The 25,437-nt window shown below is 51.3% G+C and overlaps 1 protein-coding gene across 1 annotated transcript in view; it reads left to right on the top strand.

Moving 5' to 3' along the window:
* LOC140402881 (double-stranded RNA-specific adenosine deaminase-like) overlaps window positions 1-25,437 on the top strand; it is a 47,867-nt gene that overhangs the window by 7,076 nt on the left and 15,354 nt on the right. Inside the window, exon 2 of the mRNA XM_072490508.1 lies at window positions 21,516-23,104. Within this exon, the coding sequence (XP_072346609.1) occupies window positions 21,621-23,104 (1,484 nt within the window). The 5' untranslated portion in view covers window positions 21,516-21,620. The remainder of the gene's footprint in view (window positions 1-21,515; window positions 23,105-25,437) is intronic.

Genomic DNA, 25,437 nt, shown 5'->3' on the forward strand with positions numbered 1-25,437 from the left:
CCGGGGTGAGGTTGAGAGAGTCCGGGGTGAGGTTGAGAGAGTCCGGGGTGAGGTTGAGAGAGTCCGGGGTGAGGTTGAGAGAGTCCGGGGTGAGGTTGAGAGAGTCCGGGGTGAGGTTGAGAGAGTCCGGGGTGAGGTTGAGAGAGTCCGGGGTGAGGTTGAGAGAGTCCGGGGTGAGGTTGAGAGAGTCCGGGGTGAGGTTGAGAGAGTCCGGGGTGAGGTTGAGAGAGTCCGGGGTGAGGTTGAGAGAGTCCGGGGTGAGGTTGAGAGAGTCCGGGGTGAGGTTGAGAGAGTCCGGGGTGAGGTTGAGAGAGTCCGGGGTGAGGTTGAGAGAGTCCGGGGTGAGGTTGAGAGAGTCCGGGGTGAGGTTGAGAGAGTCCGGGGTGAGGTTGAGAGAGTCCGGGGTGAGGTTGAGAGAGTCCGGGGTGAGGTTGAGAGAGTCCGGGGTGAGGTTGAGAGAGTCCGGGGTGAGGTTGAGAGAGTCCGGGGTGAGGTTGAGAGAGTCCGGGGTGAGGTTGAGAGAGTCCGGGGTGAGGTTGAGAGAGTCCGGGGTGAGGTTGAGAGAGTCCGGGGTGAGGTTGAGAGAGTCCGGGGTGAGGTTGAGAGAGTCCGGGGTGAGGTGCTCCTGAGGGCTAAGGTTAAATTTAAAGGGTTACGCTCCCGTGGGTTACGGTTAGGGTTCAGCTCCTGTGAGTTAGGGTTGAGGTTGTGGAGGCTGGGGTTAAAGTTAATGGGTTACATCGCTGTGGGTTAAGGTGGTTAGGGTTACCCTCCTGTGGGTTAGGATGATGGTCGTGAGGGTTAGGATAAATGTTCGGGTTCAGGTCAGGTGGTCGGAGAAATTGGCAAAACTTACCAATGCAATTTTTTTCGCAACAGTTCTGATTAGTTTTGTTGGTATTTAACCATCTTCATTTGCAGGGCATCTCTCTTCCTCACCTTCCATCTGCACCCCCTCCCCCAACCACCAAAAAGCAGGCTGCAGGGACTGATTGACCTACTCTTTGTGGGGGTGGGGGTTGTCACCGCTGGCTCGCAGTGCCAGGGGTCTGGGTTCGATCCCACCCTTGGGTGACCCTCTGTGGGTGAAGTTTGCATGTGCTCACTGTGCTGTGTGAGATTCCTCCCCGGTGCTCCGGCTTCTTCCCACAGTCCAAAAATTTGTAGGTTAGATGGTAGATTGACCGTGATCATTGAACGAGGGAGTGGGCTAGGTAGTGTTCTTTCGGAGAGTTGGTCCAGACCGAATGGCCTCCTGCATTGTGTGCATTCTATGCTGCTGAGGTGGTGCTGTCTTGGTGCGGAATTATGCTGTCACTACGGTGGTGGTGTCTTGTTGCGGTATAACACTGTCACTATGGTGGTGCTGTCTTGGTGCGGTATTATACTGTCACTACGGTGGTGCTGTCTTGGTGCGGTATTATACTGTCACTACGGTGGTGCTGTCTTGGTGCGGTATTATACTGTCACTACGGTGGTGCTGTCTTGGTGCGGTATTATACTGTCACTACGGTGGTGCTGTCTTGGTGCGGTATTATACTGTCACTACGGTGGTGCTGTCTTGGTGCGGTATTATACTGTCACTGCGGTGGTGCTGTCTTGGTGCGGTATTATACTGTCACTACGGTGGTGCTGTCTTGGTGCGGTATTATACTGTCACTACGGTGGTGCTGTCTTGGTGCGGTATAACACTGTCACTACGGCGGTGCTGTCTTGGTGCGGTATAACACTGTCACTACGGCGGTGCTGTCTTGGTGCGGTATTATACTGTCACTGCGGTGGTGCTGTCTTGGTGCGGTATAACACTGTCACTACGGCGGTGCTGTCTTGGTGCGGTATTATACTGTCACTGCGGTGGTGCTGTCTTGGTGCGGTATTATACTGTCACTACGGTGGTGCTGTCTTGGTGTGGTATTATACTGTCACTGCGGTGGTGCTGTCTTGGTGCGGTATTATACTGTCACTACGGTGGTGCTGTCTTGGTGCGGTATTATACTGTCACTACGGTGGTGCTGTCTTGGTGCGGTATTATACTGTCACTACGGTGGTGCTGTCTTGGTGCGGTATTATACTGTCACTACGGTGGTGCTATCTTGGTGCGGTATTAAACTGTCACTACGGTGGTGCTGTCTTGGTGCGGTATTATACTGTCACTACGGTGGTGCTGTCTTGGTGCGGTATTATACTGTCACTACGGTGGTGCTGTCTTGGTGCGGTATTATACTGTCACTACGGTGGTGCTGTCTTGGTGCGGTATACTGTCACTACGGTGGCGCTGTCTTGGTGCGGTATAACACTGTCACTATGGCGGCGCTGTCTTGGTGCGGTATAACACTGTCACTATGGCGGTGCTGTCTTGGTGCGGTATAACACTGTCACTACGGCGGTGCTGTCTTGGTGCGGTATTATACTGTCACTACGGTCTGCTGCTCAGGTGGAGCTGAATTACACCGGTATTATTCTGCCACTATGGTGGAGCTGAATTACGCCGGTATTATTCTGCCACTATGATGGAGCTGAATTACGCCGGTATTATTCTGCCACTATGGTGGAGCTGAATTACGCCGGTATTATTCTGCCACTATGGTGGAGCTGAATTACACCGGTATTATTCTGCCACTATGGTGGAGCTGAATTACGCCGGTATTATTCTGCCACTATGATGGAGCTGAATTACGCCGGTATTATTCTGCCGCTAAGGTGGAGCTGTGTTATGCCGGTATTATTCTGCCGCTAAGGTGGAGCTGTGTTATGCCGGTATTATTCTGCCGCTAAGGTGGAGCTGAATTACGCCGGTATTATTCTGCCGCTAAGGTGGAGCTGAATTACGCCGGTATTATTCTGCCGCTAAGGTGGAGCTGAATTACACCAGTATTATTCTGCCGCTAAGGTGGAGCTGAGGTAGAGTTCTATTGTGGCTCAATGCTCTAATCTGCAGTTCCAGTGGAATAGCACAAGGTGCTATTCTACCACTGACATGGAGCAATGTGGCACAGTGTGTGCTTGTGTTACCGCCCTGTGTATTACTCTGAGGTTGATATGTTGGAGCTGCTGTTATTCTACTGCTGCTGCGGTACTACAGTTGCGTTGTAGCGCAGCATTATTCTGCTGCTAAGCAGGAGATGTATTCGAGTGTCCTTGAAGCCTTTGTCATCTAATTTCGGAGATGGGTCACCGCTTGTTGAGTGGAACCAGCGTTAACCACTTGTCTTTCTGCCCCCCCCCTTCATTATACTTTGAGTATGTTGAAGTGTGAGGTGTACGCAGTGTTTATTAAACTTTTGTCTGAAGAGAACACACAGTTTGTAATTCTGAATTTTGCAGGATATGCCATTGCGAAACAATTGTCAAATTCTTAATTATTTTGAATTTCTTAAAATCTTTCACCTAAGAAATTGCAGGCGGCTCCCTTGAACCTTTTAACTCCATTTTAAAATTAACGTTAACATCTGCAACCGCGCGCAAATATATCCAAATGTTGTAAAATTCTAATTTAACATTTGTGCCGCCGGGGCTAGATCTGTCTATATTTGCTTGGTTTAATTAATTTTAATCACATTTCTGTGGCGATTTATTTGTGACTTCGCAGTTCTGGGTGTCGCGCATCACCCGCAGTAAATTGTTTTCGTACGTTTAAAAGAAATTATGAACTAATTTTGAATGTTTTCATTTGTGGATCGCAGTACCTCGCCAGTGTTGTATATTTTTGTCTCTGCAGTTTGTATACGCCACGTGTTTTAATGTTTGTAGGTTCTGGTCCGAAAGAATGCGCTATTTTTTAAACAAACCGCGTGTTAATTTTTCCATTTGTATCACAGGCTTGCAATTCAGGATTTCAGCCGGTGTGGTGGGGGGGGCGGGGGGTGGCTGGCTGGCAGAGAGTAATAATCGCCCGTCCATATTTTCTCGGAGAACATTTAGGAGTCATACTGACATTGTGGACCAACCCACGTGGCGATGGCAGTATCGCTTCCCTGAATGACATTACTGCATTGGTTTTTGTTCTGCGCTTAATAGGCTGCAGTGCCGGACGGCTGTTGTAAGTTGTTACCCTCCAGGATACTCGGCAACTGGTACTTCTGAGTGATCCGAGGACACGGTGTCTGTGTGAAGGAGACCGAGAGAGCGCAACGGGCCACCGTCGACTTCCATCCTCCGAAGCCTACTGGAGCGAATTATCCCCATCCCAACATCATCAACCTTTGCGTGTGGTCACTTGGCCTCTTACAGGAGCGCGCTGTTCCTGTGCAACTTGACCCAAGTAACATCACGAGACGTGAGGGAGGAACTCAGAAAGCTGTGAAGTTAGACATCAAAGTTTGCATTCATGCTGTTTCTCAACACCTGCAACTACCCTCCAAAAGCACCTTCAGTACTATGAATTTAAATGTGTAACTTCTGTTTTATTGGCAAACACCGGCCATTTGTTCCACAGCGAGGTTGCAGGAACAGGAGTGGGAGAAGCGGCCAGTTGAGTTGTTTTGTCCACTTTTCCATCGCTGATGTAAACAGGGATGATGCAACATACTGTAGCTGCTGGAAATGTGAAATCGAAACTGAAAATGCTGCAAATTCCCAGCATGTCTGGTAGTATCTGTGGAGAGAGAAATGTGATCGTGAAATAGAGTTAATGTATCATGCCGAGGATATTCTTTTCGCTGTACCTAACCATTGCCTTTCCTGCCCTGGGAGTGTTTGATGGGGACAGTGCAGAGGGAGCTTTACTCTATCTAACCCCGTGCTGTACCTGTCCTGGGAGTGTTTGATGGGGACAGTGTAGGGGGAGCTTTACTCTGTATCTAACCCCGTTTGTACCTGTCCTGGGAGTGTTTGATGGGGACCGTGCAGACAGAACTTTACTCTGTATCTAACCCCGTGCTGTACCTGTCCTGGGAGTGTTTGATGGGGACAGTGTAGAGGGAGCTTTACTCTGTATCTAACCCCGTGCTGTACCTGTCCTGGGAGTGTTTGATGGGGACAGTGCAGACGGAACTTTACTCTGTATCTAACCCCGTGCTGTCCCTGTCCTGGGAGTGTTTGATGGGGACAGTGTAGAGGGAGCTTTACTCTGTATCTAATCCCGTGCTGTACCCATCCTGGGAGTGTTTGATGGGGACAGTGTAGAGGGAGCTTTACTCTGTATCTAACCCCGTGCTGTACCTCTCCTGGGAGTGCCGAGTGGATGATCCATCTCTGCCTCCTCCGGAGATCCCCAGCGTCCCAAATGCCCTTCTTCGGCTCATTCAATTCACTCCACATGATATCCAGAAATGGTTGAGGGCACTGGATACTGCAATGGCTGTGGGCCCTCACAACATTCTGGCAATAGTACTGAAGACGTGTGTCCCAGAACTAGCTGCATCCTAACCAAGCTGTTTCAGCACAGCCACAACACTAGCATCTATGAAAGTTGCCTAGGTATGCCCTGCTCGCGGACAACTGGACCAATCCAGCCCGGTCAGTTACCACAAATCTTCTCTTGATCATGAGCAAAGTGATGAAAGATGTTGACGATAAGTGGTACCAAGTGGCACTTGCGTAGCAATTTTACATTAACAGGAAACAAAGGATGATGGTCGATGGATGCCCTTGCGAATGGTGGGTGGGAAGTTGTTTCAAGTGGTGTTGCACGGTGTTGGGACCCTTACTGTTTGCGTTTTGTATACGATTTGGACGTGAATGTGGGGCCACGATTGGGAAATTTGCCGACGCCACAAAGATTGGCCGAGTAGTGTAGAGGATAGCTATAATCTCCCAAATGAGATAGATGGAGTGGCCGGTAAAGTGTCAGGTGGATATTAACATAAGTGGGAGGTCAAAAATTATATGGAGTACACAATCAATGGTACTAAGAGGGGTAGATATAGTGAGAAGTCTTGGCGTACGAGTACACGGGTGCGTAAAGGCAGCAGACGGAACGCTCTCCTTCATTGGCAGAGGTTTAGAATATGAAAGTACGGCTAGAATGTTGCAATTGTATAACCCACTGGGTGAGCCATCATAGAATTTACAGTGCAGAAGGAGGCCTTTCGGCCCATCGAGTCTGCTGGAGTATTACCTGCACCGCATTACAGGAAGCACGTTATTGCTCTGGAGAGCGAGTGCAGGGGAGGTATATAAGAATGTTGCCAGGGCAGGAAATGTGTGGCGACCAGGGGAGATTGGATAGGTTGGGATTAATGAAAATTGCTTATTGTCACAAGTAGGCTTCAAATGAAGTTACTGTGAAAAGCCCCTAGTCGCCACATTCCGGCGCCTGTTCGGGGAGGCTGGTACGGGAATGGTCTGTGGAATGATTTGTGATGAAAGGGATTTGTTTCGTCCATGATTTTCTTTGCCCTCTCAGCCTGCCTCCTTGTTGGGTGGACATGTGTGCAGATAACTGGCGAGGGCCCGTTTGGGCTCTGCTCTCGTGCTCTGCAGTCACGTAGCCTGTTGACATTCGCTGTCCAGATTCCCACCTGATGTGGGGAGTTAGAGGAGCGATGACGATTAAAGCTGTTATTTATTTTCCGAAGAGGACGCGTGAAAACTGGATGGTAGAAGGTGGAAGAGAGAGCACATTGACTATTCACGGGTGTTTAGAAATGTTGGGTGAGACATTCTTCCTGCCTACTTGATCAATATGATTAGGTCAGAAAAGCAACCCCAGTCACTGCTTTCAGGCAGCCTGTCTGTGAGAGGCAGCGTGGTAGATCCCTTGCCAAGTCGATGGCATCCAAAAATGGCAGCTAAGCCATTGGAATTTGCTTTTCTCAATATCTGTTAGTTCACTTAAACATTTATGACATTCTTCACAACTCTGAGTGTGCGGAGGTGCTCGTCACTCTCCCTCGGGGGGAGTCTGTTTTTCAGGAACTCTTTGTCGGTGCTCCGTGTGGCGACCTGGGGGCTGATTGGACCAGCAGCATGGTGGCTGCCTCCCGCTTTCAATTTGCCGCCTTGGGGATCGTTCAACCCCTTTTGCACGCTGTGATGTCGAAGTATGTGGCTACAATTTCCCGTGTTGGGTCAGGCACCCGACTTGCCCACGTGACGCTCCTGAGGCCTTCTGTGGCTTGATGTGAACTAGCACCCGCGCGTGTAGCTTCCCGGGCCTTGCTGTTTAATAATTTAAACACCAGGCGTGTCCGTTACAAAGTATTTTTTTTATCTGAGGACCCCAAACAATGTGTGAGCGATGAATTATCCAGGTAGAGCTAGAAAGGTTCAGCGTCAAGTAGAGTTGCTATAATATGTGCTCCGGTTTTTTTTTTTTTTGTTAAGTCATTGTGACGCCGGATGGCAGTTAGTTTAGATTGCTGAACCCCCGGCTTTGTGCTTAAGGGATGGATTATCTCGTGTGGAATTTTCTGTAGTGTGACTGAGAGGAGAGGAGCATTGTCCTTCTTTAACCCTTGCAATCCATTTCCTCTGTTCGAAAAGGTAACAGTCCTTTGCGGGGATTTCTTTCCCCCATGTCAAATTCACCTTGTTTGTGGAAACTTTCCAGATCTTTGCACAGGGTGAGACTCTGACAAATATCACCGAGTGCTTTCCAGTGCGGGCATACCATCTGTCTCCGACGGTGTAAGAAAGAGGCTTATTAACGTGTGGACCAGACCTGAAAACTGCTCTCGTGCTGTGGCGCCTGCGAAACGGCTGGACAAGTCTATGTTTGAGTATTTTTAATTTAGCCGATCTCCTTGACATTGCAAACAAAGTTTAACTCTTGCTTGCTAATCGCCTGCCTACTTGGTCACCCGTAATGGTGGCGCGTTGGCACATGGGTGTAGGTGAAGCTAGGATGATGTCTCCACCAGCACTGACCTGGCAGTAGTCGGTGCTGCATTGGTACATATCGGACAGACGTCATGTCTGCTTGACGTCACTCGCTGATATTTGTCCAGTGCACGTCAGAGCCTCGCCCCTTCCAAAATTACAATATTCATTACGTGCAGGGTCTTTTCCCTGCCCCCTTCCGTCTTTCTCGATCTTAATTCGCCCTCCCTTTATTATTTTTAGTTTGTATTCCATTTTATATCGTGTGCGGCGCATTTCAGTAATGTGCTATAGTCCATAAAGGGCGTTGGGCATCTTGTCTCCATTGGAGAGAGAGAATTGGTGGTGGGGCACTTGTGGGGCAAAGGTGGTACGAGGCGAGGAGACGGGCCTCCACTAACTACCACTGCGGGCATGGCGATCGCACCCACACCATTGGTATCATTCTGCATCACACTCTCGCCATCCAGGGTGACCCCCCCCCCCCCCGCTGCTCCCTATAGTCCTAGAATTGTTACAACACGAGGGAAGGCCATTCATCCGGCCTCCCCCATTCTGCCTCTCAGCAGGAGCAATACGGCCGCTCCCACTTTCTTGCCATTTCTCTTTAGCGCCGTGGCCCAAACAGCTGGCTCGTAATGCAGAACAAGGCCAGCAGCGCGGGTTCAATTCCCGTACCGGCCTCCCCGAACAGGTGGCGACTAGGGGCCCTTCGCAGTAACTTCATTAAAGCCTATAAGTTATTATTATTGTTAGATGCTGCGCCCTCTCCCTCTCTTTTTTGTTTTTACTCCAATACTTCTTCATCCCTGGAACCATTCTCATGAATCTCTGCTAAATCCTTTCCGGGACCATCACATTCTTCCTCTCGTGCTGTGTCCAGATCTGGACGCAATACTCGAGTTGAGGCTGAACTGGTGTTTTGCAAAGGCTTGTCATAACTAGCTTGCATGCTCTATGCCACTATTAAGCCCGGAATACCATATGCCTTTTAACCAACTTCCTCAACTTTTTCCTTTACGGGATGTGGGCGTCCCTAGTTGCCCTTCAGAAGATTGTGGTGAGTTGCCTACTTGAACCTTCTTAAAATGTTTTGATTGTTCCTTAGTCCTTCGGTGCCATTTCTTCTTCCCCTTTTCTATTTTTGGCCATTTATTGGTCTTCACCCTCCCCATCATCCACTTATTTTCATCCATCCGTTGTATTTTTCACTTGGAGAGTCACCCATCTCCACGTCATTAACACGTCATTTGCCTTTGCAGGTGCACACGGGCACGGCTGGTATTTCATCTATTTTCCACTTCCCGGTTTCAAGCCTTTGTGCTTTATCTTTGGCTCGTGTAGCTCTTCATTCTAATTTTCGCCCCCGCAGGATCTCTGTGCCCATCCATTTCTGGCATCTCGCGGGCCTGTGGTTTCCTTTGCCCAGCTTTGGGCAGCGTGCCGTCAGTGCCCAATGCCAAGCGCTATGGAATACCTTGCCCGTGGTAGAAGGATTGGCTCACCTGGGAGCCCCCTGGCCTCTGATTCAGAAAGGTGTGGACGCAAATCCCACTGTAGGGCCTGAGCGCAGCAGACTCGATGGGCCGTTTTGAAGAGCCGGGATCAGGGAATTCTCACTCGTTTGTTGCTCTTGTTGGGTGTTGTATTTTTTATGAAAAATCCGACGCTTAGACTCGCGACCGACAAACAAAGCCTGCTCATGTGGCTTCGGGAGTGAGGGGGGGGGGGGGGGGGGGGGCAGCAGGCTTGGGCAGCCGGACCAGACCTCGGGCAAAACGTTGTCCCGTGGATGACAAATCGGCTCTGCAGAGGCAATGCAAATTGAGTGTAAGGTCGGACGAGCGCGGAGGCTGGCAGTCGGGAGCAAGGTCTGATTGGATTCATTGACGGCAGCCGGGAGAGGGGTTGAAATCGAGCTAGGTAGCAATTGGGAAGATTCAGTGGGTGGTTAAGGATATCCTGTACCCTCATTCGAAGCTGTCTAGGTTTTAGATTGCTAGCTACCCTTTTTTTCTTTCCTGCATTAGCATTTATGAAGTAAGGCTTGACAATTAAAAGCAAGAAACTTAATTTGATGATGAGCTAATCATGAAGTCTGATGGTCAGGAAATATAGCATGATGGACTGTTATTCGTGAAAGTTGGGTATATGCATTTGAGGAGGTTGGCCCAATATTGTTCACCCTCCTCGCTCACTCTAGACGCAGACGGTCAACAGTTGACTCTGTTCCTGTCGAATTGTCTGGCCTGCGCTCGGAGCTAGGGTTGTGCATTATCAAGTGGCTGGGTTTAAGGGACCCTGCTTTTATTGCAGAGAGCTCGACGGGTATGTGATGATGCCTTTACAAATAACTCTGCAAAATTGGCAGGGGTTCGGAAGGGGGGGGGGGGGGAGAGAGAGAGAGAGAGGTATCGAATCCACTGACAGCAGGACCCATCGTGAGCTTGTAGTTTAATATTACCCAGCAGTGCTCTGGTTAGCCAGTCGATTTGATTGGAATTTCTGACCTGTGATAAGTGGGTACGCTCTTTGGCGGTAAATGAGCGGTGTCCTTCATTTATACATGGGAGCGATGGGTGTCCATGAACTCCAATCATACAGCCACCTGGGAACTGGTTACTAGTCGAGTGAATCGGGCATCCTGTGTCAGAAGAAGTCGTACGGCCTGGAGACGTTAACTCTCTAATATTCTCTCTACAGATGGGGCTCCCTGCTGGGCCAGCATTTTCTACTTTCTATTAGTGAAGCGGAAGCTGCTTGCTTAGCAGTGAGGCAAATTCCAATCGCCGAACTTCCTGGAGCCGAGAAACTTGACCATCCATGGAGTAATCAAACCCACTTCTCGTATTTAACTGGGAAAATTACTTCACAAAGCACTCCTTGTAAGTGGCTTGCTACCTCCCAAGTCCAAACATGGCAGGTTTATTTCTTGTTTTTTTTAAATTCTCTCTCGGGTTGCGGACGTTGCTGGCTAGGCCTTCATTTATTGTCCATCCCTCATCCAGGCAAGTGGAGAGTATTCCATCGCACTCCTGATTTGTGCCTTGTAGATGCTGGACAGGCTTTGGGAGTCAGGAGATGCGCTCCTCGACATCTCCTGTTTCTGACCTGCTGTAGCCAGAGTATTTATATGGTTAGTGCAGTTTCTGATCAATGGTAACCCCCCAGGATGTTGATAGTGGGGGAGGGGATGCAGCGATGGTAATGCCATTGAATGTCAAGGGGCGGTGGTTAGATCCTCTCTTGTCGGAGATGGTCATTGCCTGGCACTTGTGTGGCGTGAATGTAACTTGCCCCTTGTCAGCCCGAGCCCGAATATTGTCCAGGTCTTGCTGCAGCGATTGAGAGAACTACATCGAGGCGATAACGCCCTCTTTGGCCCATTGAGTCCCTGCCAGAGTTTATATCCACTGCTGCTTCGCCTCCCAACTGTGGCAGTAATGTGGCACTTTAAGCCGCGTTCTTGAGTTTGGCTGTTGAATAGTAGAATTCACCTTAACCCCTAATATCCTTGCAATATTCTTGTGAACCTGTTCACAAGTTCCGGATCCTGAAGCACATACCTATTAAACATCCATGCACACGCTCTGCATCATGTGCGTAAGGGAGTTGAGATTGTAATCTCTTGGCTAAACACTTTGTGCCTCTTCATGTTGAATGAGGTCACCATAGCCTTACAGATGTACTCCGCTCTGTCAGTTGCATGGTACTTGGAGGCGCCTACAGTTCTTCACTGGGAATGAGGGGGGTTATATCCCAATCGCGGGCGAAGCGCCCAAAGGCCGGCTTTTAAGTTGGGAATGCCACCCGCGACCAGCTATTAAATGCGAATGATGCAGCCTTCCCACCCGAGGCGGGGAGCCGGTCAGATGCCCGGCACGTACATTGATGCCACGTGCCCCGACTGACTATGCTTTTGGCACCAAATCACGTTGGAGAGATTCCTCCATTTTCTAGCTGCGAGCAAGCAAGGTAGCAGGAGTGCGGAGAACTGAGCAGTATCCAGCGCTGAGCAAAAGGAGCATTTTGTTGCTTCACAACGACCTAAATGTGCGAGATTGGATTTCCCGTCCTCGCAAAGATGAAGACGGCACAAAGGAACAGAGATGCGCATTGCCCGCTCCGCCGGTGAACCTGATTGGAGCGCGATCGTGGAGACCAAGCAGGCTCATCTGTTGCGTTAGAGGGAAGCGGAAATGATGTGTTGCGAAGGTGTGGGGCGGGAAGTTCAGCCGGGTGTGGGGCGGGAAGGTCAGCTGGTTGGTAAACCAGCCTGTGGGGGTGCTTGGGGAAGAGTGCAGGGGAATCTTGTCTTTGCTTGCAGCCTTAGTTCCAGCGCGTTAGTACATCAGTGTGGTCTGACTTAACGGGTTCTAAACTAAAATAAGTAGCCATCTGTTTTGCTCGTGTAAGTTTGAGAAGTTTATTTGGAGTTTAATTCGGGGAACCAGGATGCTTAAAAGCATCTTCCGAATCCAAACGGAAAATGGCCTGCAATTTGTGTTCGTCGCTCTGTCACGCCGGCTGTGTCCTCCTCAGTCATCTTTCACACACCAGTATCTTGGAAAAGGAGCCATTTATAAGTAGCAGCAGGGCTTTTATTTTTACTGCATTTACGGCCGAGTGCAGAGGCACTTTAAGTGTGGCGGGGCGTTGAATTGGGTGGTTTGCTCTGTCCTGGTTTGAGGGGGACCGTCTGCAAAGGGAAAATCCAGGGTCTTAATATAGCTCAGCCTAGGAAGGCAGAAATGAAAACGTCAAAATAAAAATGCTGAACGGGGGAATCCTCTTCCTCATCGGGAACCAGACAACGTTTTTTTTTCTTCTTCTGGTTTTAACGTGTTCTAAACCAGGAGAGATCCTGTGCAACAGTCGACGGATTGGCTTTCAAAACGGTTGTAGCGTGGAACTTGGAATACCGTTGTAAAGAGACCTGCTGCTTGAAGCCTTTTTTTTTTGTTTTGCATCCAATCAGGCCAAACACAAGAGTACCAAATTTCAAACAATCCCGGCGGTTTCTACCACTGGAGCAAAACTAGTTGGTTGGCTGGCAGGTCGACTGTGGCCGAGACGTTGCCACGGAGGAAGCAACGGGGAACTTGCGGGCCGCCGGGTCGAAAATGACGCACGGCTTAGAGCGTATGGACCCATTGTCCGTGGAGACCCCATCGCTAACCGGAGTCGACATGCCAACCAATCAGCTCCCCTTTTTCTCCTGGAGTACAAATTGTCGTGATCGTGTGAAATTTGGTATTCTTGAATTTGTCCTGCTGAGTGCAAAATGAAAAACTTTGACAGCGTTTTTCTCCTTGAGGCAATGTTCCACATTGACTTTCACATGTCTTTCACTTGACAGTGAAGTTCAGTTGCTTTATTGTAAAAGCACTGCTCTCACAAATGGTTTGATGCAGAATCATTGATTTAATTCTGTTCATTTTTTTCCACACCCCAAGGCCGCTGTGTCCGAAGCAGCAGAATAGTTTTTGTTTTAATCCTCCAGTTTCCGCTAAGTTGGCTGATGTCTGTGGGCCCGCTGCATTGCTCTGAGTTAGGGGGGGGAAATATCTTTATTCCTGACTAACCGAGGGTGGCACGGCGGCGCAGTGGCTATCGCTGCTGCTTCACTTCGCCGAGGACCCAGGTTCGATCCCGGCCCCAGGTCACTGTCCGTGTGGAGTTTGCACGTTCTCCCCGTGTCTGCGTGGGTCTCTTCCACAGCCCAAAGATGTGCAGGGTCGGTGGATTGGCCACGCTAAATTGCCCCTTATTTGGGAAAAAAAGAATTGGACACTCTAAATTTCTATTTCAAAACAAAATCTTGACGAACCTGTGTGCCAACGGTGAGTGTGTAGCAGTTGTACTCGTCGCTGGTCATTTTCACAATCTTTTTCTTCCAATTTAACACGTATCATTTTAGAGCATAAATACATACACCTCTCTCACCATCTCTGGCAGTGTGGGTGTTGGTGCCAATGCACCACGCAATGCCTAATACTAGCACTGTTGCTTCACAGCGCCAGGGTCCCAGGTTCGATTTCCCCCTTGGATCACTGTCTGTGCGGAGTCTGCACGTTCTCCCCGTGTCTGCGTGGGTTTCCTCCCGGTGCTCCGATTTCCTCCCACAGGTCCCGAACGACGTGCTTGTTGGGTGCATTGGACGGTCTGAATTCTCCCTCTGTGTACCCGAACAGGCGCCGGAATGTGGCGACTAGGGGCTTTTCACAGTAACCGCATTGCAGTGTTAATGTGAGCCTACTTGTGACACTGATAAAGATTATTATCAATAACAGTGGCATGCCAACCCATGACACTAAACCCTGCGGTGCCCCTCACCCATGCAAACTTGGCACTGGCTTTGTTCAGAGGAATGCATCCTGACAAATTGCATTCATCGCCACCCGTGACAAACCTGCAACCACCATACTTATTCATCCTACTCTAGAACGCAAATCACACACTCCAGGCACAGGCCACTCTTGTTTAGGCAAGTTGAACCTAACGGTAGCGCTGAACGTTTTCCCCCCCCCCTCCCAAGTTCAAGTGGACACAGTACGAGTGTCACACACCCATCACCCTGGCCGTGGCACCACAGAATGTGACCACCAGGGAAACCCTGCAGTTGATCGCTCTTGACTTTGGGCCACTCTCAATCGTCTGTTCGATTGCTATGTATATAAAAATCACTGAAATTTAACCTGAAGTCGCTGAACAAAATTGTTGTCAAAGTGTGCTATCCGGCCTCCAGTTTCAAGGTCTGATTTTTATGTTTGCTGTTATGAAGCGGAGCTTCTTAAGTATTCAAACCGTGGCGCGTCGAGGGGTCTTTGCCACAAACTAATTATCGAGGCAACCTTTTCTGGGTGCTCGGGGCTATTCCCGCCTGGGAGAAATAACGTGTGCAATGACTGAGCAGGCTCTTTTGTCAGTCTGTGCACCTGGTGGTTTATGCTCCACACCTGCCTCCTTAGCGCAGTGGTTAGCACTGTAGCTATACAGCGCCAGGGTCCCGGGTTCGATTCTCGGTTTGGGTCACTGTCTGTGTGGAGTCTGCACGATTCTCTCTCTCTCTCTCTCTCTCTCTCTCTCTCTCTCTCTCTCTCTCTCTCTCTCTCTCTCTCTCTCTCTCTCTCTCTTTCCCCCCCCCCCCCCCCCCAAACGAGCGTTGTTGGTTCGGCCAGCATTTATTGCCCATCCCTAATGCCCGTCAAGGTAGTGCTGAGTTGCAATCTTGAACCACTGCAGCCCTTGAGGTGTAGGTACACCCACTGTGCTGTTAGGGAGGGAGTTCCAGGATGTTGCCCCCAGCGACAGCGAAGGAACGGCCGATATATTTCCAAGTAGGGATGGTGAGTGACTCGGAGGGGGATGCGGTCTTAGGAACCTTGGTGAGTTGCTGCAGTGCATCTTGTGGATGGTTCACACGGCTGCCGCTGTTCGTTCTGGGCACCACACCACAGGAAGGATGTGAGCGCTTTGGCCAACGCAGAAGAGAATCAGAAGAACGATTCCAGGACGGAGGGAATGAAAAACGTCCGTGACGAGAGTAGATTGGGACTGTTCTCTTTGGCGAGGGGAGGAGAATTGATGGAGCTGTTCAGAATCGCATGGGGGACTCGGCAGAGTGGAACGGGGAGGAACCACTCCCGCTCGAAAGGATCATGCACGAGAGGGACAAAAGTGATTTGCAATAGGAATAAATGTGACGCGAGAAAAATCTTTTTCACGCAGTGAGTGATTGGGGTCTGGACTGCGCTGTCGGGGAGTGTGGCGGAGGCAGGTTCAATCGAGGCGTCCGAGAGGACGCTGGATGATTATTGAACAATGTGCAGGGTAGTGCGGGCAAACGGCACCCAGCCATGATGTTTGTTTGGAGAGCTGGTGTCGACCAGAAATGGCTTCCTCGAGCGCTGCAACAATTCCGTGATATCCTTCCATTCCTTTCTTCCTCTTAATCCCTGCAACGCAGAAGGAGGCCAATTTGGCCCATCGAGTCTGCACCAACCCTCTGGGTCACCCACTCCTGGCAACCCCATAACCCCACCTAACCTTTTGAAGGGGTAATTTTAGCGTGGCCACACACATGGACATTCACCCATGGTGGGAATCGGACCCGGGCCCCTGGCACTGTGCTAACCGCTGTTCCAGCTCAAAGTTCCAGCTCTCCGTGACTTGTCCATCCACGAGTTTCATCCGGCTGTACTGAACGGGGCCTGTAACTGCAATGCTACACACGCCGGCGGAAAAATCTGTGACCCCGCTTGTTCTTTTGGAGAAAAAAAAGTTACAATTTAGATGCTTAAATTAACAAACCTTTGTGCAAGAGTTGCTCCAAATCTTTGCGCTTCGACTTGATTTGTCTTGTCGTCCATGAAATAAACCATTGACGAAAAAAGAAACACCGTAAAACAAAGGAACTGTTGTCCTATTTTTTTTGTTTTGGCCAATTCGGCAGCTCGTCACAAAGACTCGGCCCACCCATTAGGGTCTCAAAGGCAAGCCGCGGAGACGCCCACCGGCAGAGTTCCCCTTTTGTCTGTGACGGGAACGGCATTCCCCCCCCCCCCTCCCCAGAGGAACATACCCTCTGGTGTATAGTCGTCACAAGACCTGCATTTCTACAACTCCATGCATGACCTTTGGGCGCGCTGAGGCTTTTTCCAGCCAACAAACACTTTGACGCGTAGTCACAATGGGAATTAGGGGACCTGGCAGCCACTAGTGCTACTTTGGCTTTAGGTCCCTAATTCTTTTTAAAAATCCTGTTCCGTAAGAGCGATCAATGTGGTTCATTAAGGTTTGGCATTGGTTGTTCATCCCTTGCGCTTTGATGCAGTGTGGAGGAGCTGTGCTAGTCGATTTACTTCACTGCATCTAGCGACTGTAACTTGGCGACAATTTAAATAACCTTTTTAGCTCGATGTTCACACAGCAGTGCAGGCAATTGGAGAGAGAGCTGATTGTCCTTCGCACTGGGTGCTTTTCGCAAGGGAACCCAGAAAGTTTCATTTCTGCAAATATTTTTATTGAACATTGTAAAATTTAGATACAAAAACAAGAACCCCCCCCCCCCCCCCCCCCCCCAAAGATGTGCAGGTTAGGTGGATTGGCCGTGATAAATCGCCCTGAGTGTGCAAAATTGGCCTTAGTGTTGGGTGGAGTTACTGGGTTATGGGGATAGGGTGGAGGTGTTGACCTTGGGTAGGATGCTCTTTCCAAGAGGTGGTGCACGCTGACATGGCATTCACCCTCAGCAAGACCTCACACCACACCCCTCCTCCACTTCACCCCCTCCAGCTCCTCCACCCATTTCGCCATAATCCCCTCCAGCGAGGCCTTGCCCTCCGTCACCAGCCTCCCATAGATACCTGAAGTTGTACCCTCCTTCAACCCGGCCAGCAGCAATACCCTTTTTCCCCAACGAGAACGGCAGTGCGACCTGGAAACCCGAACGGTCCCTCCTCGCGAAATCCCGGACTTGAAAGTGCCTCGACGCCTCCGACTGCGCGAGCCGAAAGTGCCTCGACGCCTCTGACTGCGCGAGCCGAAAGTGCCTCGACGCCTCTGACTGCGTGAGCCGAAAGTGCCTCGACGCCTCTGACTGCGCGAGCCGGAAGTGCCTCGACGCCTCTGACTGCGCGAGCCGGAAGTGCCTCGACGCCTCCGACTGCGCGAGCCGGAAGTGCCTCGACGCCTCTGACTGCGCGAGACGAAAGTGCCTCCGACTGCGCGAGCCGAAAGTGCCTGAACCCCCCCCGACTGCGCGAGCCGCAAGTGCCTGGACGCCTCCGACTGCGTGAGCCGAAAGTGCCTCGACGCCTCCGACTGCGCGAGCCGCAAGTGCCTGGACGCCTCCGACTGCGCGAGCCGAAAGTGCCTGAACCCCTCCGACTGTGGGAGCGGAAAGTGCCTCGACGCCTCTGACTGCGCGAGCCAAAAGTGCCTGAACGCCACCGACTGTGGGAGCGGAAAGTGCCTGGACTCCTCCGACTGTGGGAGCGGAAAGTGCCTCGACGCCTCTGACTGCGCGAGCCAAAAGTGCCTGGACGCCTCTGACTACGCGAGCCGGAAGTGCCTGAACACCTCCGACTGTGTGAGCCGCAAGTGCCTGGACTCCTCCGACTGCGCGAGACGAAAGTGCCTCGACGCCTCCGACTGCGCGAGCCGCAAGTGCCTCGACTCCTCCGACTGCGCGAGACGAAAGTGCCTCCGACTGCGCGAGTCGGAAGTGCCTCGACGCCTCCGACTGCGCGAGCCGGAAGTGCCTGAACGCCACCGACTGTGGGAGCGGAAAGTGCCTCGACGCCTCAGACTACGCGAGCCGGAAGTGCCTGAACACCTCCCACTGTGAGCCGAAAGTGCCTCGACGCCTCCGACTGCGCGAGACGAAAGTGCCTCCGACTGCGCGAGACGAAAGTGCCTCCGACTGCGCGAGACGAAAGTGCCTCCGACTGCGCGAGACGAAAGTGCCTCCGACTGCGCGAGACGAAAGTGCCTCCGACTGCGCGAGACGAAAGTGCCTCCGACTGCGCGAGACGAAAGTGCCTCCGACTGCGCGAGACGAAAGTGCCTCCGACTGCGCGAGCCGAAAGTGTCTGAACCCCTCCGACTGCGCGAGCCTGTACTTCTCCACTAACTCTCGCAGACCGCCCCAATAAATTTGGAACTAGTTAACAGTGAGAAACTGAAAAAAACATAAACAAAGTTGATAATGTTATGGTTGAGACTTATATGCTCATAAAGAGAACTCACAAGCCATCAAAACCTTTAGCAGTGTATACTGTCAATTTTTTACCAGGAACGGATCCCCCATTACCGCCGCCGCATCTTCCCCCCCCCCCCCCCCATCCCCTAAACCTGGCCTCCACCCTAGCCGACTCAAACATATATGGCTGTCCCTGATCGTTATCATCCTCCACCCTCCCCCCCCCGCTTTCAAGATTTTGAGCAGCTTGCGTTGCGCCTCACTGCCAGCCCAGCGACAGCCGCACGGTGGATGTTGTGTGGAAGCGACTGGCTGCTGCAGGTGGCACAGAGAATTAGTTCAGTTTTGGTGGAAATGAAAGTGAAACTGGCTCTGTCCCCGCGGGATAAAGTTGTTTTTTGAGCAGGAAAGAGGTGGAGCCTCTTGTCGATCACAGCCAGTGTGTGACTCGGCCCTGTGAAAACCCAGGATAACAAGTCACTCCCCGTTCCCAGGAAGTGCAGAGCAGAATCGAAACTGGGGCCTAACTGAAGGGGTTGTTGAAGGCAGCATCAGTGCAGCTTACTGCTTAAAATCAAGTACAATTCGTGTAGTTCAAACTGTTGCATTTAGTCTGACTGGTCAGTGCAAAGATAAGTATCGCCTGTCTACTAAGAGATTTGCTTGTAAGTGACTTGCTCTTAAGCGGAGTGGGCTGTACTGTGGGGTTCTACCAGTGAATGCCCGCTTCCTAAGGATCCAAGTTAACTCAATCTCAGTGTCCTCTGCTGAAACAATTGGCTCAATTTTAGACTCCCGAAGCCTTTCACACATGCCCCAAAGTTTCAGGCAGGGATTTATTTGCCTGTAACTGAGGAGGAACCTCCGAACCAGCTCCGTTCTTTTACCAGGAGGCCGTGACTGGGAGACTCGAGGCTGAAACTGCTGCTCCAAACTAAATACCCCGTGGCCACCTTTCCCTTTGCATTCAGGGTTGTGCTGTCGCAGGTGCGTGGTTAACCACAGGTACTTCATGACGAAGCTCGCTCATTTGCGCCGTGACTGAACTGTTTCATTCAGCTGGTCCCCTTCTGTGGACCAGTTTGCCCCGGGTTTGTTTTGCTAAATATCTAATAATCTAATTCTCTGTGCTCGCTTGCTGGTGTACGTTGTTGGTACCAATACACAAGCTGTTTTTATATCGCTGCGTTGGCTCCTGGCATGTGCAGCCAGTGTTAGTAAAATAAATATGCCAGGAACAGGAGGCTGTAACATCTATTTTTACCAGGTTGGCCTACAGAACAGGAGAATTACATAGCATATACGGATGAAGGCTCCTCACCCGAGTTGCGGTGATCCTTGGGTTAAATCCTAAGCAGTCAGCTCTGCCCCTCGAAAGGGTAAAGCAGCCTATGATCGTCTGGGACTGGTGACTTGACCGTTACCCAATGCTCCGTAGCAGCCAGCTGGCGCCCCACCCTCTCCTCATCCAACCTGTAAATCTGTCTATTCTCCCTCACGGGGCTCCCCTCTAAACACATCACCGCCACCTATGAATAATTTTTAAAAATGTTTAATGGAACGACTAATAGACTATGGAGTGGCTGGGACCCAGGAAATATTGGATAGGATTTAACAAAGTCATTTTTAGATTTTACAAATGAAATTTAATTGCGGGATGAATTTCCTTTCCAAGTCCTTAATTCCCTCTACATTCTGCAAAACAAGTCCGATTCCCATCAGCATTTGCACTTGCGTGGTGCACGGACTGGTGGAACAGAGGTGCATGTGGTTGCCCAGTTGAAACTTGACCCTATTTCTTCCCCCATCACTGCTCCCGGGGTTACCTGACCTGGAGGAAAGTGGATCCTGGCATGCGTCGCGATTGTGTCGCCCGTTGTTGCTTTTCCCAGTGCTGCTTCTAGAATTCTGATCGTCTTGTCCTCGAGAGGGATGCGGCGACCAGTAATTCAAGCAGTAGGTTTTGCTGCGTTTTCTTAATTACAATTGTAATCGTTCAACAGACCACTTGCGGGAACCCCCGTCCTCTACCGTCTCCCAGCCCCACGTTATTCTGCTCTCACAGCCACTTGCTGAGTGTGGTTAAAACGTAGAGCCGGCCACCATATCCATTGGTTCATGGCCCGATACGCTTCTGGGGAACTTCAGTACCTGTGTGAGGGTGACCGTCAACGAGAGGATATGTTGATGGGATGTAGGAGACCGATGTGAAATGGAATCTGTGGCATAAGCCCATTGGACCAAATAACTGCAACATTCTGTGTAACATGGCTCCAGAATACCAGCACATTGCTCATTTTTCACAAGGCAAAGATTTGGAGTCTGTCACGGAGGCCTTTACCAGCTTCCTCTGGCAGCTCCGTGCATGGAATTAACCAGCCACTTGGCCTAACCGGTCCGTGTTCTTTACACCCGTCGTGGGATTTTTGTGCAGTGTGCTGTCTGTTTGGGGTCCAGTACTTGATTACACCAGCGAATAAAGGAGATTAATTCCTAGGGTTCAGCAGCCCCCTTGAGGGCTGTGGATGGTGTGGCAGAATCCCTTTTTGGACTGCGCACTGCCGCACAGATTTGCTTTTAAAAAAACATTTATAAGAGTACCCAATTCTTTCTTTCCAATTTAAGGGGCAATTTAGCGTGGCCAATCGGCCTGCCCTGCACATCTTTTTGGGGTTGTGGGAGCGAGACCCACGCAGACACTGGGAGGATGTGCAAACTCCACACTGACAGGGGCCGGGATTCCAACCCGGGTCCTCGGCGCCGTGAGGCAGCAGTGCTTCTTTATGCAGGATTTCTTGCTCCCTGGAAGGTGCTGAGCTGAGCTACGGTGCCACCTCGCTGGACCCAGCAACCCTCCAGAAGGTAGCTCAAATGGCTTGACCATCCCTGCCCGGGAACATTGACCGATATCCTAACCCGCCCTGTTGTCACTCCAAAGCTGTTTCCCAGCGAGAGTCAGGGGGTGCAGTTCAGGACTGGGAGCCCCGAGTTGTTTTAATCTGTTCCGTGCCTAATGTTGATTTTCTTTGATTATTTTTTTTCCCTCTAGGTGCACTCGGGTGATTTGATCCATTGGACCAAGGTCCCGGTTCCTTCTGCATGCCCGTTTGTCTGTTGACAAAGGAAACCACCCCCTTGCTGTTCTCGGAGAGCTATGAGCAGAGGTGGTGGCGGTGATAGAAGAACACAGAAACGTAAAGCAAAAGGTTTTCCTCAATATAACCAGCTCCACGATCATCAGACTTCCAACCCCTTGTATCAAGGAGCGGGGACTGATCACTTTCGAAGCCAGCAAATCCGATTTCTCACCGGGCAAATCTCACAACTACCTGCCTGCGTGTTTCAGCCGCTGTACAGGAGCCAGGCATTATACCAGCAAAAGCAGAGGAGCAGATTCCAACCAGCGGCCAAGAACTGGGACGGCAACTTCTGCCAGCAGCCAGTTAGATCCCCTCGGCCCCCGGCTGCCCCTGCCCAGCAAGCAGACAAGAACCCCAGGCCCGACAAGAGGCTCGATCCGCTTTTCTCGGCGTTTCAGAATATCTCCCTGGGCGGGAACAGTCGGCAGGAGATCGTGTCCGTCTTGGGCAAGCTGAGGCCAGGGGAAAGGATCCCGGCGCGCAAGATAACCAAGCAGCTGGGCGTTCAGAAGAAAGTGGTCAACCAAATCTTGTACGGTCTGCTGGGGGAGAACCGGGTGGTAAAGGAGGGCACTTCGCCTCCTCTGTGGCGCCTCGCAGGCCAAACCGAAGCCAGGGCAGAGGTTGCGAACCTTGAAGGCCAGCAGGGGTCGCCCGGGAACACCGCTTTACCCCTCCCTTCCGAGGTAGAGGAGGAAGAGTCTGAAGACGAAGACAGCTCTGAAGACAGCATGGCCGACCGCGCCAGCATTGGAGATGGCGAAAGCCAAAAGGACAAAATCCTTTCCTTCCTTTTGGAGAAGGAGAAGGCCACTGCTCTCGAGATTGCCAAAAATATCGGCCTGAAGTCAGCCCGCCAAATCAACCCCACCCTCCACTTGTTTGAAACCCAGGGTGATCTCTACAAGGAGGCTGCGTTCCCACCCATTTGGAGCCTTTCGGACCGAAAGAAGGAAGTGCTTCTCCGGAAGAAGAAGGTGCATGAAATGGGTGAACCCATATTTGGAGCAGTGCAGGGAATACCAGTGGCTGTTCCAGACGTTTCTCAGGATGACATCGAAGGGGTGGCAGTCGGGGAAGAGGAGAGCATTGGGAATGGCCAGGCCGTCGGCCTTCCGGGGCAAACCAACGATTTTCAGACCCTGTCCACTTCCGCCCCGCTGCTCCTTGTTAAGGGGGAGAGCAACCGCGCCAATCACGCTGAAGCAAACTACTACGACAGCACCACCGGTAACGGGCAGTGGGCGTCGGATGATATCCCCGACGACCTGAACATCATCAATCGCGTGAGCGAGGCCGGGGAGACGGTCGGTTTGCCGCAGGGCGTGTTGGCCGGAAAGGCCGGTGCCGACCAGCAGCCGGTGCTTTCGCCGACCGACCGGCTTCGCGCCTGCTTAACGAAGAATCCCGTCAGCGGCCTCATGGAATACTCGCAGGGTTCGGCATTGCAGTGTGAATTCATCCTCTTGGCCCAGACGGGACCATCCCATGACCCTCGGTAAGAGCTCTGTGTGTGTGTGTGTGTGTCTCTGTGCGTCTGAGTGTGCGCGTCTACCCCTTTTTTTTTTTTACATGACCCAAAAGGCAGATGAAATGCCTCGGCAGCCCCCCCCCTCGTCTCTCGCATCGTGCCCTGAAGTCCCAACTCCCTTGCGGGTTGCCGCCGTCCCTCTTTGCCCGTCCAACATCTGCCCCTGCGCGGCGACACTGAGGGAGCCGGCGTGACCAGAAGGGTGAATCCGACTCCGAATCTGAGAGGCTGTAGATCACGGGGGGGGGGGTGGGGGGACTCACAATCCCAGATCGGCCTCCCGAGCGAGCGAGGTATTAGTCAGCACACTCGATGTGAGTCGTCGCACCGCTGATAAAGTAACCCGCTGGCCCCTTAACGTGCACCGTATAGGAACGGCTAACTGGGTGCGCAGTGTCAAGCATGAGGTCATTCACCCCCTAGTGTCTTCTACCATTCAGCGCTGGTCAGCGTCTGAACTCTGGTCACTTTGAGTAACCCTGACTACCCTTACTCAAATCAAATATTTTAAATTGACTCCACCCAGCCTCAACAGCGTTTCCAGGAGATATAGTCGGTTATTGTTCTGGATCCCTCCCACCAGCAGAAATAGACACCTCAGTTGGCCAGCAGCCTGGACCACGCGGTGGGTTATCTGCAGACCAGTGGGCGGTGTGCTCTGGACAACCTGAGCCGGGAAAGGTTGATGCGCTTGGGACCCTCAGCTGATTGACCAGCCCTCTGGTGCTTGGATTAGAATAAATCGCAGGCAGAGGGGAGGAGGACCCCCCGCACCCCAGTCAGCTGTCGGTCATGCAAGTGTGTAACCCAAGGATGAGGGCTGTGTGGCAGAGCAGGAGAGAGAGATGGGCTTTGTGTTGGAACCGGCTGGTCTGTGTGTGTTTCTCTGTCTCTGTCTCTCTCTCTATCCTTCTCTGTCCTCTCTGTCTCTCTCTATCCCTCTCTAACCTCTCTGTCTCTCTCTAACCTCTCTGTCTCTGTCTCTCTCTAACCTCTCTGTCACTCTCTATCCTCTGTCACTCTCTATCCTCTGTCACTCTCTATCCTCTGTCACTCTCTATCCTCTGTCACTCTCTATCCTCTGTCTCTCTCTATCCCTCTCTCTCTATCCCTCTCTCTCTCTATCCCTCTCTCTCTCTATCCCTCTCTCTCTCTATCCCTCTCTCTCTCTATCCCTCTCTCTCTCTATCCCTCTCTCTCTCTATCCCTCTCTCTCTCTATCCCTCTCTCTGTCTCCCTCTCTCTCTGTCTCTGTCTCCCTCTCCCTCTCTCTCTCTCTCTCTCTCTCTCTCTCTGTCTCTCTCTGTCTCCCTCTCTCTCTCTCTCTGTCTTCCTCTCTCTCTCTCTCTCTCTCTCTCTCTCTCTCTCTCTCTCTCTCTATCCTCTCTGTGTCTCTCCATCCTCTCTGTCTGTCTCTCTCCATCCTCACTGTCTGTCTCTCCATCCTCACTGTCTGTCTCTCTATCCTCTCTGTCTCTCTCTCTATCCTCTCTGTCTCTCTCTCTATCCTCTCTGTCTCTCTCTATCCTCTCTGTCTCTCTCTATCTTCTCTGTCTCTCTCTATCCTCTCTGTCTCTCTCTCTCTCTCTCTCTTTCTCTATCCTCTCTGTCTGTCTCTCTCCATCCTCTCTGTCTGTCTCTCTCCATCCTCTCTGTCTGTCTCTCTCCATCCTCTCTGTCTGTCTCTCTCCATCCTCTCTGTCTGTCTCTCTCCATCCTCTCTGTCTGTCTCTCTCCATCCTCTCTGTCTGTCTCTCTCCATCCTCTCTGTCTGTCTCTCTATCCTCTCTGTCTCTCTCTCTATCCTCTCTGTCTCTCTCTCTATCCTCTCTGTCTCTCTCTCTATCCTCTCTGCCTCTCTCTCTATCCTCTCTGCCTCTCTCTCTATCCTCTCTGTCTCTCTCTCTCTATCCTCTCTGTCTCTCTCTCTATCCTCTCTGTCTCTCTCTCTACCCTCTCTGTCTCTCTCTCTACCCTCTCTGTCTCTCTCTCTACCCTCTCTGTCTCTCTCTCTACCCTCTCTGTCTCTCTCTCTACCCTCTCTGTCTCTCTCTACCCTCTCTGTCTGTCTCTCTACCCTCTCTGTCTGTCTCTCTCTCTCCATCCTCTCTGTCTGTCTCTCTCCATCCTCTCTCTCTCTATCCTCTGTCTCTCTCTATCCTCTGTCTCTCTCTATCCTCTGTCTCTCTCTATCCTCTCTGTCTCTCTCTATCCTCTCTGTCTCTCTCTATCCTCTCTGTCTCTATCCTCTCGGTCTCTCTCTGTCTCTCTCTATCCTCTCTGTCTCTCTCTATCCTCTC

The sequence above is a fragment of the Scyliorhinus torazame genome, chromosome 26 (assembly GCF_047496885.1).
Source record: "Scyliorhinus torazame isolate Kashiwa2021f chromosome 26, sScyTor2.1, whole genome shotgun sequence".
Lineage (NCBI taxonomy): Eukaryota > Metazoa > Chordata > Chondrichthyes > Carcharhiniformes > Scyliorhinidae > Scyliorhinus > Scyliorhinus torazame.